General features: G+C 32.0%; 1 protein-coding gene across 1 annotated transcript; it reads left to right on the forward strand.

Annotated features, from left to right (window-relative positions):
- The first annotated feature begins 17641 nt into the window (after positions 1-17641).
- LOC133188700 (uncharacterized) lies at positions 17642-19148 on the forward strand. The gene is made up of 2 exons (XM_061324203.1): positions 17642-17938; positions 18706-19148. Exons 1-2 carry the CDS (start codon positions 17642-17644, stop codon positions 18997-18999), a joined length of 591 nt encoding a protein of 196 aa, XP_061180187.1. The 3' UTR covers positions 19000-19148.
- The last annotated feature ends 782 nt before the right edge of the window (positions 19149-19930 follow it).

Raw genomic sequence — 19930 nt, forward strand, 5'->3', positions numbered from 1 at the left:
ACATTTTTCAAACTGATTTTTCATTATTCTCACACTGAATTGTCTACGGATTTTTTTCCGTTTTCCCGATCATGACAAAGTGAACATGGCGGATGTGACCGGTCGACAGGGGATGCTTAATCATCAATGGCACCTGGTCCCACCTCTGATGCTTTTGAAGGTCCGTGTTAGCTCTACACAGGATTTGTATTGTTTTAATGGACATTCAACCTTGAATACTGTTCGTTATCTTTATACGTCATACATCTGAATGAATTTCTTAGATATGTATGTAGTTGTGTTGATGACTTCCCACTTTTAAAAATCTATGGCTCTGGTTACATTACTTTCGAATCAATCCTCGTACACACTAACGAAACGGTTCTAAAAAGCCTCATAAGGGAAATAAAACTTGATATTAAGTCATAAATTGTAATCATTTGTCATTTTCATATACAATATTGCTAAGTTAGAAATGAAAGAAATCTAATTTCTTGATAAATATTTCCATATTTGTGTACTTTGTGATTATTTTGAATTAATTTGGAGGGAAAATTTTGATGATACAATAGATGATAATTACATGTAGAAGGGTATTATCTATTGTTAAAACTTACATTTGATTTAATAATAATGAAACACCGATATGAGTACAACATGCATGGCTAAAGAAATTGTGAAAATGAAAATTCACGATTAGCTTTATGTCGCAAACATCTGTCGATAACTGTACTAACAATTCTTGTTTTTTTAGAACGATCTCTGGTGATTGCTGATCGAGTGGTCATTCTGGGATATTACCGTAAGTACTTTGATAATATACTCTAAAAGTTTTGTTCAAGTCCCATCAATTCAGGTTTGTCAATGTGGATTTCAACAGCTTTATTAAAGCCTCTTCAAGTCGACAGAGATTCAGCTTAATTTTCGTATGTGCTGTATAATGATTAATTTTAGAGTGATAAAACTGATATAGCCACTTTTCTTGATCTTATTGGTCCTAAATTTCAAGGAAAATTTAAAATGAGTCGTTTGTGATTGGATAATAACGGACAATAATCTGAGCTAAATGTACGTTAGCCTCTTTGTCTTTTTAAAGTTTTCCTGCCATCGAAAGTTTTGAATCAGTATTATTTGCATGTTTGCTGTTTTAAAAAATGTACAAAAAATACTAATAAATCACTGGAAAAAGCAATATTTCATTTTTATATTTAATGCTGATTTGAATACTTGCAGATAAAGAAGAACCAAAAGTAAGCAAATGGGAATATTTGAATAACTTTACTTATGAGGAAATCCAAAATATCATGAGACCAGTGCTAGAAAATACCAGGACAGAGGGGACTGTACCAGTACAGAATTTGTCGTCAAGTATAAGGAAAAAGGAGAGTGCTCCAGACCATCGGAAGTCATCACAACGCATTGGAATTCTGGGAGGGTTTCTTCTGGGATTTACTTTCATTATAATGTTTATCTCTGACGTCATGACTTTAAAGGTCCATCTTGCAGCCATGTATAAGAATTTATCCCGACTATTTAAAGTCCCGAAGAAAAGTCGAGGATAGAAACTAAAACTTGACAGCAATGATAATTGATTTGTGAATTTTTTTCTGTTTTATTCAAATTCTTCTTTACAACAAGAAAACCAGATGTTGCCCTCATTTGTCACCCAGGCAACAAACTAAGTAAAACTGTTTTAGTCTTGTACAGGGATTAATGTAAATATTTAGATCATTGTCATTGCTGCAAATCAGTATTATGTGACTTCATCAGGATGTTCCTTCCCAACGTCGGCGATTGAAGAGAATTAGGTTGATCAATCCAGATTGTTAAGCCTACATACAGATTTTTCTAAGAAGGAAAAGACACATATTACTCTTTTATATGTTTTATTCCTAAAGTTTTTGACCAAATGTAGATGAGAATCATAAAGGTATCACATATTCTTAAAACTTATATTTGATTCAATATGATACAGGTATGAGGCTTGTCATCTTTTGTTTTGAATTAATGTTCTGAAAAGGGAATTGTCATTTTGAAAGTTAGCCTATGATTATCGAATTTGCATTAAAAAAAAAGGTCAAAAAAGCATATATGCTATATATATTAAGGATGATGGAAATAAAATTAACATATTACATATTCATAAATAGCTAAAAATGTTCTGATATATACATTTTTATAACTTAAATTTTCAATTAATTCTTTTCTCATTATTACATACATCAACGCGTAAACGTACGTTATGGAACAGCCTGGTCCTCAAGGCTGCATTTATGCTATATCTTTTTCATGCCCCCGTAATTGATAATTGGAGGCCATATAGTTTTTGCTCTGTCCGTCCCTCCCTCTGTCTGTCTTTTTGTCCGCAAAAAAATTAACCTTGTCCATAACTTTTGATTCGTTGGAGCTATGGCTTTCATATTTCAGATGTGATTTTCTTGTTACAAGACATTTCTTTACATATAGGCCCATCATGTTTGACTTCTTGACCTTGATCTTTGAGTTTGTCCAACTTTTGAAAAATTTTAACACACTTTCTAGTTTTAGGGCTTTCATATTTCACAGGTGTATTTCTTTTGGCAAGACCATTCCTTGGGTAACAATAATTTTGACCCTTTAACCTTGGAGTTTGACCTACGTTTTGAAAAAGTTTAAACTTGGTCATAACATTTGGACGCTGGATGCTAGTGCTTTCATATTTCGTATGTGTTTTCCTTGTAACAAGACCTTTCCTTGGGTACCAACAATTTTGATTCTCTGACCTACTTTTAAAAAATGTTCACCTTGGCCATGACTTCTGAACTGTCGGTGCTAGGGCTTTCATATTTCACACTTGTCAGGTGTATTCCTTGTGACAAGCCCTTTCTCTGGTTACCATCATTTTTGCTCTCTTGACCTTGGAGTTTTACTTGAATTTGAGAAATGAAACTTTTATCTTCGCCATGAGCTGCTATACAGGGGCATCAGTGTTTAACAAACACCCTTTTTATGGTTTACAATGTTGAATTGTTAATCTTATCAAAAGAATATGAATATGTGTATTGTGTCATTGTTAAAATAAAAGAATTCAAAATATATGTGCAAAATATATTCAATCTTTTAATATTAAGTTTTCTTTTCTAAAATTATTTGTAAGGTTATTGTTTTATTTGAAGAAGGTCATGATTGATTTTATTTTATTAGGAAACATAAAATAGGCTTAAGGTTTTATATATATATATATAAAAATACAAAGCTTGAAAAGTATACTAAAAGAACAGTATATTCTCAATTTCATCATCTACTGAGTTATGTTAATGACACAAAATGGGCATAAATAAAAGAAATTTCCCAGACTAGGTTTAATGATTATACAAGCCTTATGAACTTTACGAGGCGATTTTCATGTGAGGAGAACGTGTATGTCGAACTCAAAGAATTTAGCCATACAAAGAGGAACTATCCCTAGTTACTCTGATTTTACAAATCAATGACTTCAATCTGTTGAAATAAGAGATGAGACTAGATCAATATTAGTGTGTTAAACTACATATGCCAACCTTGGATTTTAAGTAATAAAGTTAGAGTAATCTCTCTTTTTATGTTACAGTGAATCTTCAGCTATATAAAAAACATTCAGTAGATGCTCCAGCAAATTGAAATTCTTTTCGCATGAATCCAAGCATACTCTCCTCGCAAACTTTGAAGTAAAAATACTTTTTAGTTATGTTTTGCAAACGGTTGGTGAAGGAAGTAAAAAGAAAAATTTCCCGCTTCTGCATTTTTAGTTACACCCGCTTTAAGATTTCATTGTTCTATGTTAGTTCCCTTTTGATTTCTGATATGAATGCTGAATTTAATGAACAAATATAGCTTCCCTTCAGATTTGTAAAGTGAATTTTGAATTTAAAGAACAACTTAAACATTTTATCTGTTACCAGCAACTATTTTCGGGATGTGTATTTTCAAACTGAATTGTCTACAGATTTCTCCGATTACCCGATCATGACAAGGGGCACACGGGAGGGTTGACCGGTCGACAGGGGATTCTTACTCCTCCAATGCACCTGATCCCACCTCTGTTTTCGGTGGTCCGTGTTTGCTTGGCTCATAATTTGTTTTGTTTAACTGGGTGTTTGAACATGATTACTGTTCGTTATCTTAAAATTTCACTAAAAAAACTAAATTACTATCTGTTTAACATCTTAAATGGAGCTACAGGTTTTTGTAGGGAATGGTTACATTTATGAGCATTTTTATGATGCTGAGGAAGATTTAATATATTATGCTTTTACCCAAGGATTTTAGGCACTGAAATTGAAACAGCTGTCATATAGCAGTAGTTTTTGATTGAACGATAATTTTCGTCGTCATTAGGAAAATTGGCTATAATACTTAAGTAAATCGTGAGCTATGCATTTGTGTTGAGCATAATGTTTGATCTATTAGACAATATTTATTTTGAAACAATACAGAATATTGAGTAGTTTTCAAAGAATTATTCCCGATTGTGTGACGCCAGGACTTACGAGAAACATCATTGAGGAGAAGTGGTCCATATCCTTTTTTAATTATTTTTTTTATAACAACCATTGCCAACCAATAAGAAATATCACATTTCTTCCTAAAGATATATTACAATGATCTTTTTATGATACATGTAATTAGTTGCATTTCAAAATATTATTGCTTTTATTTTTTGAGTGTATGATTTAATCAAAATGAATTTATAAAATAATCGTACTTTTCAATACATTGTATCCATAGTAACGTGTGAAATAGTTTGTTTTCCCAAAGGACAAGGTATGGTACGTGTAACCGCCGCATCAGTAGCCCTTTTCACAAAAAAATCTTAAGTTTTTGCATAAGATTTTAACTTAAGAATTTCTTACGACAAATCTTAAGTGCGTTTCACGAACACATTCGTAGCAGATTGAAGTTACGATTTTATTTATGACAGACTTCATCTCTAGCAACGATTTCAATATGCTTTATAATCCTTAAATAAGTGGGTGAAAATAAAAATAAAACTTAGTTTTTAACATCTGTCAGCATAGCAAACATTATTGACAACAAATATCGAATGCAATTGTTTGTGAAGCAAGGAAGTTTAAAATCTGACGTCACAATCACAAGTCTGACGTAAAAGAAGGTCATAAGTGAAACTTACATCGTAAATATTTTGTAGTGTAATTCACTTAATTTTTCGACAATGATTGTGAAAAAATATAGGATATTATTGTACGTTGCTTTACAAAGTTCAATTTAACGTGTATTTTGGTTTTTGCGGTCATATTTTTACAATAAAATCATTTTTGAAATACTTAAGAGAGGGTTGGGGCTCTCGTAAATTTACGACATATTTTGCACTTACGACTTCCTTAAGAATTTTTGTATAAACGATTTTTATCATAAGTTTTCACTTAAGATAAAAATATATCGTAAGATTTTTTTGTGAAAAGATCCACTGGCCCCTTATTTGAAGTAAAAATCAGAACACAGTTAAAATTGTGATAGTTTGTGGATAAGAACTTAAAATGATGCTTGTTTTGAAACCAGCACTAATTTTGATTCAAAGCTTACACAGAGGCCACAAGAGTGTGCAGAAGGCGGACATTTTCCCGAATGTCCTAAATTCTGGAGGAATTTCGTCAAATCTGAGATACTTTTCAATTCGGGAAACATGGAGGACAAGCTTGCCTATATGAGATTTTTATACATAATTATAAGATGTATCTGATACAAGTGTATTAAATATATAAATTTGGTAGATAGGCAAGCTTGTGTTCTATGTTTTCTGAAACAATATGTACTGTGAAATCGATGAAAATTTGCATAAAAATGAGAAAATTCGGAAAATGACACATCTGTTGCATCATTCCAAAAGACACCCCAACAAGGGGTCAAAAAGGGTTTAAGCCTATCTTGTCCTTTTTAGTGTATTCAGCATCTTTTTTTTATTAAAAGGCGCTGCATTTCACACCAGGCTGAAATTGCAAATGAATTACATTTTCTGGTCATTAAAAATATTAAAATGTACAATTAATGTGAAAAACAGGATCATACCAGGATATTAAAAAGTAGTGATGTTGAAAATTTAACTGAATAAGTTAATTTTTCTGCTGAAAGACAGGGCACTACACTAATAAAACGTATCAGAAATTGCTATCCATTTTGTTTGTTGGTTTTGTGCCATTTTCATCCATTACAATAGATTTCCCCAAAGTATAACTTTTCTAGAATAATCTTTTTGAGAGTATCAAAAAATATCAAACTTTTTTTTAAAGCAGGCCAAAATAAATTAACTCTGACAAATGAGTCTAAATGCGACAAAGATTGGTGTCCTGTTATATTCATCGGTGAATTGCTACAGACATCTTTGAATATTCAATTTCTATTTGATTTCTTATTTTACACTGATTTTGTTATTTTTATTATTGTCAAGGCCTTTTGTTCCATAAAGACATCCTTTTCATTGTTTTATTCCCTCTGAAAGTGATTTTAGAGACGATTACATGTAATCACCTTCAGAAATTTATTTTGAAATTATCTCTAATATGTAATATAAGTAATACACATCTGGTTTTACTTGCATTATGTATTTAGAAATCTAGAAATCTTAAATAGAGTAACAAGGAACAAAAGATGCTTTAGAACATGAAATATTTAGAAATACATATGATCCATGAGCCTTGACGGACACCTGTGTATAACGAGTTTCTCTTGGTATGATCTGTCCCGACTAAAACAACAATGCAAAGAGCATAAAAGTTAAAGTGCTGCAGCCGAAGTTTGTATTCCTTGTGAAGGGTCATAATAGCAGTATATAACACCACGTACTTAAAAAAAAAACAAAAATAAAGAAATTATGAAAGTATATACATGTACATGCATGTAATGGTCTCACATATTCACACTGCTTCTTCTTTAGAACAAACATGCTCCAGTGATTTTCAAGGTGTAATTGATTTGCGCAAAGGTAGACTATATTTTTTTTAAGGCGACACTTGATAAGGAAGATTCATGTTTCTTTCTAGTCGTCTGATTGGCGCAGTGGTTAGAGCGTTCGCTCTAGAGTCGCAAAATTAGAGGTTGATCCTCACGTCGAGGGTTCGAATCCCACTGTGGGACGTGGAAACAGGTCCTTCGGATGAGACCGTACAAAACAAGGTCCCGTGTCGTAGATGCTGGCACGAAAAGATCCCTCACTGCTCAATGGCACTGAGTGCCGAGTACATGTAGGTCAAAATTTGCTGATTTCCACTGGCAAGTGGTGGCGTCTCCATATGAGTGAAAAAATTTCGAGAAAGACGTTAAACAGTAAACAAACAAACATATTTCTTTCTAGATACATGTATCTTGTGACAAATACAGAGGGTATGTAATAATGATCAGTTTTAACTCGTAGTTTAACAGTTTTAACAGAAATGTATCTCAACATGCACGATAATTATGATCTACATGCATAATAGTTATGTTGACATGCAAACTACCAATCTATTCAGAGAATCTGATTATAATGTTGGTAAACATACTTTCTAACGCCGGTATACGACATTATAAAAGCAAGATGCAACAGATACCTTCTCTGTACTTCTTTTTTTTTTTTTTAATTTGCCTTTTGATAATTTTTTTTTTTTTTTTTGGGGGGGGGGGGTATTCTTTAAAGGTTTCGATTCCTTAGAATATTTAAATGAATTTAAAGCCGATTTTACTCATTCATTATTAATTCAAATTTGATATAAATGAATGTTTACATTTTATAATTCATATATAAAGACAATACAATAATTCTGCTTATTTAATCAATTATTTTTTTGTAAACAAAATAAATATTTGGGACATTACAAAATAACTTTCAAACTATTACGTTTTTTTAACAATTATCTGTCAAAACATTGACTTTATAATTCCCGGTAGATAAATATTTATTCATTTATTCAAAATAATTAGAACATATTTGAACATAATGAAAAATTCACATTTAATTTTCGTTCTGTCCTTCTTTACTTCGACAAGTTAAAAAGAGTTAAAACAATAAATATCTTGGAAGGGTAATAGCAGAGCTAGTTCAGATTCATTAAACAATGTATTATAATCATTTAAGTTTACTCTGTCTTTAAAAGTTTGATTAGGATGTTTTGTATAAACAAAATACAGCATAACCTTCCTATACAAAACTTTATTTATCTCGTGATTATGTCTTTCATACATCAGAAACTTAATTTACATAGATTTATTGATTTGATCTATATGGAGAATGTCACTCAAAAGTTACTTCTTTGAATTCAATAAATGCACAACCCCGCCTGATTGCGGAAGATAGCCTAGGAAGGTTTTCAATGCTGAAAAATTCTAAAAATAAAACTTTTCCCGATTGAGGAATTTTTTTCTTCAGCGAGAAACTTTCGGTGGTATTTTAATTTATTAGAAAAGGTTAATCAGCACCAAAGAAATATTTTGAAATATCCTTTAGATCTTGTTAACCTTTTAAAAAACCGATTCACCGATTTTTTTTTAATCTCATATGTACAGATGTATAATGTACGAACCATTCCTTCCAGTAAATGTGACTTTGTACGGAAATGTACCGCCAGACCTTATTGAAGCACTGGTGGACATAGCGTTTATTGAAGAATTAGACATCTAATTTCAATATAATTACCCCGCTAACAATTCGAAATTAAAGGGAGAATATCTCCTAACATAAGTTTGGTACTATCTACCCACGAATTTGCAAAGAAATTGGGCTTTTATATAAATTGAAGTTAATTTTGAAAATGTTTCTAGAACAAAAGAGGTGTTGGCAAATGATATTCATTTATTAAAAGCATCAGTTCACACCATTCTAAGGTAACGTTTCCCGTATCTTAAGTGCAGAGCAGATGTAAACGCCATTAGCTCGTGCGTGGAATATTATTAAGTTTTACCCAAATTAACGAAGGTGAACGGGTATATATGAGTAGAGATTCGAATAATGCAAGTGATTATCAACTTATAAATACTCTTTTATGCTATCATAATGGTTATTTGTTCACATTGGTTTTATCTATGAAAATTCTCTCTGAAATAAAAGAAAAAAGTTTTTTTCTTTTATTCGTCAAAGATATATTTTATTCCTTAATTTTGGCTGAGGAAATTCTCTCAAAAATTTTAGAAAACTTCAGATAATATTTCATTCTTCAAAATTATGTAAACTTTTTAACGTTATGTATAACTTAAGAGGGTTTGAGTTTAAATGAAATTCAAAAGGATTTTTGGAAATCGATTTTAGGTTTTCCTCCAATTTGTATCAATGGTAAACGACAAAGGAATTTTTAATGTATATGTATCATCTTCAGTGTTAACGTCTAAAATTTAAACCAAACAATAAAGAAAAGAGGGGAAAAAATTTAAATATAATTATAAGATTTACAATACGTGATTTTTTTATTCTTTAAAATTTTCATGATTTTATTTCGATAATTAGGAATTAGATATAATAATATTAAACAATATAGAATCTTAGCTAATTTTGTTATTAATAAGACTTGAACAACTAAATGAAGTTTTTATATACATTTAGGAATATAACTAGCAAGGGTTTTGTTTAACAAACTGTGCATTGGTAGGAAAGTGTTTATTTTTATGCAACCCTTTTCCTATCATACATAACCGTTCACGGTACCTCAGTCGGTAGAGCGCTCGCTCCGTGATCGGGAGTTCGTGAGTTCGAATCTCGGCCGCGACTGACCTAAGTCGATAAAAATGGGTAGCAACTGTTCCTTCGCCATGCGTTCGGCACTTTGAAGTGAAAGTTGCGGGTCCTTCGGATGAGACTTTAAAAACCAAGGCCCCGTGTCACGGCAGGCGTTGGCACGATAAAGATCCCTCACTGCTCAATGACCCTGAGTGCCGAGTAAAGGTCAAAATTTGAAGCCCTTCACCAGTATATGGTGACGTCTGTATATGAGTGAAAAATTCTCGCATGGGACGTAAAACAGCATACAATCGATCAATCAATCAATCCTACCATACATAGCATTTTGACCATGAATTTCATCTAATATTGTAGATTTGAACACACTCTTAAGTTTGTAATATACATGTATGTAGGATCTAATCTATGATTGTATGGTAGTGTGTAATGCATTGGCTTCGTGCTAGCTTGTACTAGTGGGTTAGCTCGATCGTAGAGCACTAGACTAGCATGTCAGAGAGGACCTAAGTTCAAACCCAAATGGAGGCACATTACTTGCATCTATAACATTGCGCGAATTCTTTTGGACACGAAAAACATTTGATGGGTGAATATGATTGCCCCCAGAACTTTGCCCCATAGGCTATAATACTCTTAGCTTGATGATGACACCCCTCTCTCTGGAGAAGGACAATGCAGTACTAATGATAAATGGTTTTCCATTAGCTTGAGCTACTTGGTTAACCCTTTGGTTTGATAAGCAGAGCACTAGCCTGGCGTAAGTCCTGTATTGAATCTCAAGTGGGGGCACATTACGTGTCTCTGCTACACTTGTGTTCCTATTGACTCCTTGGAAGAGGATTAGAAATCAGCATATAGCTGTAGGTGTTTAAGAACTTATCTATCTTCAATCTTTATAACTTCTATTATATTTGCTTGCATTTATAACTTTACACTTCACTCAGCAACGACTTTACTGTCATTGCAAAACATTAAATTTTTTTCCAGGAAAAATGTGCAGTTGATTTTTTGTTTTACCGTATTAACGCTGTTTTTAAACTTGTAGTGGTTTTATAGCAGTAAAGTTTTAGAATTTAGAGACTTTAAAACGCATTTAAATAAGTGTCTTAACGTATTTTTAGAGAATTTAAAAAAGTAAATTCACGAACAAATTGTTTTAAAATATCTAAAATTAGGACAAATTCTCTTCTTTTTAGTATGAGCTAGCACTTGTCTATAAAACCTTCTGGGATCTAGATAAATGGTTGTATTAAAGAGGTGTGTGCTTTATTTGCAAGAAAATCCAATTTGTCGCCTTTTTGTACTTCCTATCATACCTTTTAATTTAGGTAATAATCGCATGGCACTTCTCCTGTATCCAAATGTAGAAAGATATTCTCTTTTTAGGGTTAAGACGTTGTAACAGAATGCAAATTTCTAAGCTCTATAATAATCAGTAAATAATTTCTCCCCTGTCGGCTATCTTACATTATTTGTATTGCATTTTTCATCGCAATGAAAATGTATATCTTCAACACCCAGGCTTGTCACTGTGGCTATGCATAGGCATAGTGACGCAATGGCCAAAACTTTCCTTGGATTGAATGTACTCTTCATAAGAAGGTATGAAATGACTAATGTACTCTTCATAGATTAGTCATTTCATGTTTTCCCGTTACACTTCTATGCAAAGAGGTGAAATAATATAACATTTGAACGTTATAAAACGGTTGATTTAACAAATGATATGATTTACACTACATGAAGTATTAAGATAACGAACATTAATCAAGCTCAAAAATTAAACAATACGTATTACATGTATGAGCAGGCCAAACACGGACCTCTAAAATATTAGAAGTAAGATCAGATACCAAAGAGGGGTAAGCGTCCCCGACAGAGTAATCAGTACTAAGTTCAGTATGTAATAAAGGTTTAACAATTTGTCTGAAGATGTCAGTCAATATTGAGCCTAAGAACATATTGTATTTGCAAACAAGGCCATATCATCGATCACGGAATTTGAGAAATGTTGACTTTAAACAAGATTGTAGATACCTATGTATCATCGAATTATTTATCAGTAGCCTGACTCGTTTCAAAAATTGTAAATAAGATGAACATTGTCTTGCATATCAGTCAAATCAGCTATGAGGCATAAACTCCATTTTCATGTGATAATGGTATATGGCTACATAAATAAGGGAGTTGACAAAAGAGAAAAGTTGAAGTCATCACGTTTTTCATACAGGTTATTAGTTGTTAATTTGCCATCAATATGTTTCTCTGGTGAAATATCCATAATAAAGAAGCTGTTCAAACTGTTGTCTCAAGTTTAATAGGATATATCGAATCAACGTAGTATAACTTCATTAATGAATAGGCTACTTACTAATAGTACACTTGAATGATAATATGTAACTGTATTAATGTAGACGCCATTGCAAAATGCGGTGAAATAGTGGACGTCAACTGTATCTTAGTGGTTGATAAAGAACAGCCTATTGTCTTAAAAAGCAAAATTTGACAAAAAGTATTTTATTTGTACATTTAAACAGTAACATTAATAGAGGTTATTTTTATATCAATCTGTTCTAGTCATTCGGTTAGAAATCTATTTCCAATTTTTCTGTGTATAATTTTATTACCTTTATCATGTTAATTTTAAATAATAAAGCCCACAGAAAGAATAAAATTTTGTTAGAATAGTTTAAGTTAACAAGAGAATTCCATTAACACCTTTTTACAGAAGTAGGATATAGAGAGGGTAGATACTTTTCGCTGATGAACTGAGGAATAATATTTCATTTTCTTTCAAACGGAAATGCACTTCTTTCACTTATTTAAACAGATTTAATTATACATGATTATTTTTGCGGCTTTAATTTTTACCAGCTAAAACACACGCACATGCCCCAGGAATAGTATTATATAAACCAATCGAGGAAATTCGGGTTAATTTGTTTACATCATGTAACAATTGCCAAGTGAGTCATAGAAATATTTGACTGATGTCGGTTATCAATTGAAGATGAGCGTAATATTTAATCCTTTGACAACATTATGAACAATCAGTCATCATTATGAGTGTGATAAACTAAGACAAGAAAGATAACCCCGAAAAATAAAGATATCTACGCCTGTTAGTGGGAGTAATGTCATGACTATTTACCAATCTCAGCATTGGTGATCATAATTTTCACATATATATGATAGATTTTTTTTTGTGTGTGTTTTGATCCACAATTTTAATCGTTATAAGCATGTTGAACTACTGTCTACAAAAATTATTATTCTGAAACAAAAGAAATACCTGTATATTCAAAACTGTAATTTCTCAGAGGAAGAGAGATTTTGTCTGAAAAATAATTATCTTTCTAAACAGTGTTTCACATCATTTGAACTTTTCACCGAGGTTAACTTTGTAATTAGAAGAATTCTGACTGCGCAAACGAGAACTTGATACCATGAGGCATTAAATAGAAATGATTGCCGATTTCTTCTGCTTGTTTTATAATTTAATTTTTCGGATCATAGAGCAGACAATAGTAAAATATTAGGAATACTAAAAATTGCCATTTAGATAGTTTTGTTAATTGCATATGTTTTATTTCAAAAGGTACTGAGAATTTATTAAAGACTTACCTAAATCTTAGGGCTTAATATGCACTCTTTATAGGTCGTTGTCCAACTTAATTCACTATATAACAACTACCAATAATATATTTAAAGGTTGAAGGTGCTTTTTTCGTCCAAGGAAACTATGAGACAAAGGTATGGGAATGGTTAACCCAAAGACATCTTTAGGCAACTTGATATAAAGCATTCTTTTTTAAGTGACACTTATGTATAACAGATGTCTTTCCATTTTGCAGGTGTAATTACTCAATATTTATTAGATCGGTATTCTGATTGATTTTCTGTTTAAATTATAACGAAAATTCACCTAGTCACCGAGTCACCTACTTCCAATTATCTGCTGGAGAAGAATAAAATGTTTTATTACAAATTAAAAAAAAAAAAATAATTCACTCTAATAACGGACTGAATTGAATTACTTTTGAAAGACATTCAGTGAGTTCTTGCTGTGATGTTACGATTGGTTTTGTAGTTAAGGACTCTCTTTTAGAAAAAGGAGAACAATTACACGTTCATTAAATAATACTTTTCAGTAACATGTTGATTGCAGTATAAGTAAAAAAACAGACTATCAATAGGAAAACAAACATTTTAGACATATACTGACAAGCAAAATAGACATTCAACATTGAACTCAACACATATTTATTTGCAAACAAGGTCACTGTAACGACCATTGGATTTTGCGAAATGTTCGCTTTAAACAAGATTGTTGATATCCTTGTATCATCAGTGAAATGGCGAAAATAACAATGATCCACAAAAAAAATAAATAAAAAGAATACAAATCTGTAAACAGGACATCTAACACAGACGCCCCAAAATTCCAGAAGTAGGATCAGGTGTCTGGGAAAAAGTAAGCATCCCCTGTAGACCAGTCAAACCCGCCCAAAACCTGTGTATTGATCAACTAGACGGAACAATCCGTGGTCAAATTAAGTATAAAAACAAAGGCCCAGCAATTGTTATATAATACGTCAGCCAAAATACGATCAAATGCAAGGTTTTTTTTTTTTTTTTTTTTTTTTTTTTTTGCTAACAGGGTAATTATAACGATCAATGAATTCACAAAATGCTGGTTTTAATCGAGTTTGTTGAAATTCTTGTAACATAAACTACAGTAGATTCATGTTCTTCGCAAGTACTTATTATCACGAAATGGTTCTTTAATGTCAAATCGCGAGAACAAAAAAATCGAGAGTGGACGGTTGATCAAGGGAATTTACTAGGATTTTAGCACCATAAAAATAAAAGCGTGTAATTTTATTTTGCGCTATAATTAATTCCCCGCGAATCTACAGTATCTGTCGGTATCCTGCCTTGGTTGCATGCTCTGGAGTATCGAGTAAGGTGGGAGACGTAATCATCATATGCAGGTGATAGCGGAATATTACTACATAAATAAGGAAAATTGACGATGGAAAAGCTGAAGTCATCCCGTTTGCCATACAATTTCGTTCTTTGTTGGCCCTTATCTTATATACTCAGTAAAACACTCAAACATGAAAACGTATGTGGCAGACTCTGTGGTGTCTTTAAGTTCAAGTTCACCGGGATATATCGAGTCGACATGTGAATAGAAGTGGATGACATATTTGTCAATTATCTGTCTCGTTTTAGAAATTGTTTGTAAGTAGAACATACTCTTTCGTATCTAACTAGCTGGTAGACATAAACTCCACATGTATGTGATAATAGTATATTGCAACATAATTAACGGAAGTTGACGATAGAATAATCGAAGTCATTACGATTATCATAAAGTTTACTTGTCTGTTTGCCATCAATGTCTTTCTCTAACAATCAAAACATGAAACAGATATGAAGACTCCGTGGTGTCTTTTACTTCAAGTTCAATGGGATACATGAAATCAATGTAGGAAGAAAGCGGAATATTGTTAATTGTTAAAACGTCGTCGATATAGCTAAATGTCGAATTGAATGCCATAGCAAGAGAATTTTTTTCTTTCATGTACTCTGTTTTTAACGGATTCTGTTTCATATGAATACAAAATCAGGTCTTTTAAAAACGGGGCTAAATCGGTACCCTGGGGATTTCTAACAGAAAAAACATGGTCTCCGAAAAACAGACAGATTTTGCCAATGACATACTCAAGCATAAATTCACCTTAAAATGTGTGTATACTCAGGATTTTTTTACAATATTATACCGCGGGTGTCCGTGACAAAATATGCAAATTTACGATTTCAATTTTTATTGAATAAGCAGTTGAATATGATGTCAAAAAAATCTAGTAATAAAATTGTAGGAAATGGTTTTATGAAGTGTGAAAAGTCATACAACTGACTTTGGTAAAATTATCATATGTGATGTCAAATTTTCTAAATATTCTTTGGAGCTTTTAGTAACCACATCTGGTCCCGGGATCATGAAACATATAAAGCTTATGTTAAAATCTTTATTTTATGCTCAAATTTTGTTGAAGTCAAGCAGATCAAAATTGAAATACTTTTTTTTTTCAATATTGCATCAACAAAGTGTTGTTTTCTGCAAAGTAAGATATTATATCAATAATTAATAAACATTTTACTGGTTATTGAAACTTTGAATTAAGACGAAGTCGGTTTCATAATCCTGGAACCTGATCAACACCAGTTTTCGAATATGTTTTTGTAGAATGCAATGCTTCATTTGTAATTAAGATCCGATATGGAGAGCATTGCATCGAGATTGCATTCATTATTTTACCTGCCCTCAGCAGTTGAGAAAAAGTAGTTTTGGATTAGATTAGATCCTTTTAGAGAGCTTTTATGTTTCGTAAAACCAGCAATTTAAGCCACTTGCCATTTTTTGCTTTGATTTATCAATTTCTTAAAATTTAAAGTAGAAACAAATTTTGATTGTGTTGCACTGCACGTTTTCTAACACTCACTCGAATAATTTATCTTGTATGACCATTATCTTATAACCGTGTACTAATTATGCACTATTAGACCATTATGACGTAACTAGTAAGATAAGTAGACTTAAATATTATCAGTCTTTGATAATGTATTTTATTGAAATTGTGTTTCAAAAACTCTGCTTTGCTTGGTTAGGTGATCAAAAAATCGTAAGCCCAACTAGTTTATAACATTTGCTATTTATAGACATTTCAAATATATTAATCTTTAGTAGTCTGTAAAAAAGCTATCTATATTTGTCCCATTGTGATTCACTTCCTAAATCCTATTTAAAATTCACCTTCCCTGAGCTATGAGTTACATAACTCACTTCTTGCTAAAAGCCTTACAAAAGATGATAAAATAAATATACAAATTTGTTGTATATTAAATTTATGGATATGCATTCATATAAAATCTAATTCATGTTTGAATTGCTTTTTCAGATATAATTTTTTTAAATTCAAGTCATCGAGCGACAAGTTCATTATTCTAATCCAATTTAATTCCTCGTGATCCCGTACTGCTTTAGGAAATTTTATCGACCTGAAGTTCTATTTCTCATCCTTGTATTGTTTGCAGATGACTCCGACATTTTGATATCGAGTCATTCTTTCCTGAAGCATTTACCCCCTATAGTTTTTTCATTACCGAGAACAAAACATGAATTCTGAAATGCACACAAAACTAATTTTATTTTCAGATCAAGAAGACTTAATAAAATGAATCACACAAAGCAGGGTTAGAGCAGATTTCAGAACAGACATGCTAGGATTCGTCGTTGCATGAAATCTACTCACAATGCAGTGTATTACCATCTTAACATTAACATCTAAATAATTCTTTCATGGATGGATTCAAGAAGCTAGATAAAATCTCGACGAAGTGCAAGATTTATGTGCAAGGATATATCAAATTAACACAACTCAATAGAATATACTATTGTAAATTTTCTGAATTTCTTTTTGTTAATTCATCAATTATTTTTTGTTGGTCAATAAATACATATAAAGATACACGGAGGAAAATCGTGGTCTTCATTTATCATTTTACTATTTTTATATATTTCATCACATGTTCAAAACTTCATGGTATAGTTCTAAGCACTGTATTTTCGTTGTTGTCATTTCTCCATCTTTCATTAATTGGGCCAATTATTTATCGAACCAAAAACTGAATTCATGTTATCATAGGAATTAAATACATGAAAAAAATATAGCTAATGCATTACCAGGCATCATCCGGTGCATATCATATCAGATATGATTATTTTGCAGAGAGGCAATGGCTTCTAGCCATTGAACCAAAACACATGAATAGCTAGGTGATGTTAAGCGTATAACAACAAGGATCAAAGTGCTAGTGTATGGCAAAAAAGGACAACATAAGGCTCTCAAAGAATATCCTTGCTTTTAAAAGAATCCAACTTGGTAAAGATTTCCAAAATTAGGTTGTGAAAAAATGGCCTGTGATTTGCTTACTGTTCTGTGGACAACAGTACCTCTGTTCTGGATGGTTTTAACGGCCAATGGACATTCACAATTTTGTCAACTCTACGATGAAACTAGCGAACTTTTGACTTCGACAATTACTTTGTCAACTTCAGAATGCAGCTTTAATTGTGGAACCACTCCAACTTGTTCGAAATTTAGTGTTTGCAAAAATATGCATTCAGAGAACTGTACGGAGTATATGACGGTTTCTAAAACTAGCTGCGGACATTCAGTGTCAAATGTCGTTTGTATACTTTATACCAAGGTAATTAGGAATTTTACTTTCATTTTTAAAAAAAATTATAAATATTTGCAAACAGAAGCTGTATAGTTAAGGTGTGCAATATAAATGAGTAAATTTGTAAACAGGCATTTAATTCGACAAGCTATGCATTAAAGAAACTCAACAGAAAGAAAAGAATCTTGTTGATAGTAAAAAGTATAAGAGCTATTAAATTCAAACTATATTTTTAAAAACGTTGTTAATAGAATGCTTTCCATAAACGCACTTATTTTAGCGATAGCCATATTTTAACGACGTTCGCACTGTTTCGTATCTGTTAATTTGAATTTACGCTAATACATATTATTAAACACTGTCAGATACTTAAAGTAACTTCACTCCAAATGCGCCTGAGTTTTTATATATTCAAATTGCCAGGCCACGAAGCTCTTGTATACATTGTTACCTTTGCATTTAATTGACGCTTGCATCCAGTACCATTTCACAAAATTATGATCTGTTCGCCCTCAAATTTTGAAATATCCTGGATTTCGGTACATATTCTCCTAGACCTGTAAGATAAGGGTTATCTTGAGAATCTTTAATTATCTAAATTTGAATTTTGTTACAGACAGACACACACAGACAGCTAGACAAATGAACAGACAGACAGACAAACAATATTAGAAAGAACACAATTTTTGAAAGAAGGAAATATGCATTTGCTCGTTAATATTTTATAAATATATATGAAAAGTACGTGTATCGCATCCCACCATCTAGTAATGTGATATTATTTCGCTGTACAGGGAAAGGACACAGAATCTCAACCGACAACTGTACAGACAACATCTACCATTGTTGAATCAACATCTGAAATTCAAACCACAAAGAGTACCACTGAATCAACAACTGAGAACCCAACGACTGCTATTACAACAACCACAACAGAAAGTACAACAGCAACACAACCAACAACAACTCAATCAACAACAACAACATCTACATCAGCAACAACAACAACCTCAGCAACGACAACTACAACAGCAACGACAACTACAGAGGACCCAATGTGTGCTGCTTTTCCAGAATTATGTCAGTAAATTTAGATTTCCATGTGTGAAATTGTTAAAACGCAACCAGAAATACAGCAAAGACCATATGGACACCTGTGTTTAAATTAAATAGTGTCGTTGAGAGATATTTTTGAATGGTTAACGTGGATAACTGAAGTCTTACATGTTAACGCTGTACAAACAAAAACTGTTAATAAATTAAACAAACGTGTTTGTGTTTCTTGTACAACCCTTATCACTATTGCAGAAGTATGCGATGTTAATAACCATGTTAAATATGTTTAGGATAACAGTTATACCCCCAAGCAACTGAAAAAAAATCATTAGAGTGAGCTGTTTGTTGACAATAAGGAATATTTTCCCAGTAATACTATGTACATGTATTCGGGATGCTTAAGAAAATACAGAAACTATTTGACGCTGTTTTTTACTTTTGTTGGATACTTGAAATTCTTACCCAAGCAACACAATGGTAGGTTCCTTTATGTACCCAAACTTTTATTGCCCTCTGAACATGTACATATGAATTTAATATATAACGTTTTGTTCAGAAAAAAACTGGCCGAAAAACCTGAATGAATTGTAGTCCTAATTTTTTATCAATCCTTTCAATTTATGAAATAGAAATTTCAGCTGATATAATATCTATTCTAATATAACTGGTTGTAAATATACTTTTTCTTACTGTTTCTGGAATTAGTCTAATTATCTAGAAAGCAAGATCGTACACAGATTCTAATATCAAATATCCTGGATGCATGAAGTATTAAAAATGATGTGAAAATGAGTCTCTGCACCAAATTCCCTATCTTATCTGCTTGAGTTTACATGATCCGCTGACATAGATAAAATGGTTTGACATTGAATATAGGACTTTATGCGAAGATGTATCGAAATTATTCATTCTGAATACATCAAGAATAATGTGATGGTGTGAATATCTTTTTATCCCCATATT

Source organism: Saccostrea echinata, unplaced genomic scaffold, assembly GCF_033153115.1.
Source record: "Saccostrea echinata isolate AGI-Se365-2 ecotype Australia unplaced genomic scaffold, CSIRO_AGI_Sech_v1 ptg000016l, whole genome shotgun sequence".
Lineage (NCBI taxonomy): Eukaryota > Metazoa > Mollusca > Bivalvia > Ostreida > Ostreidae > Saccostrea > Saccostrea echinata.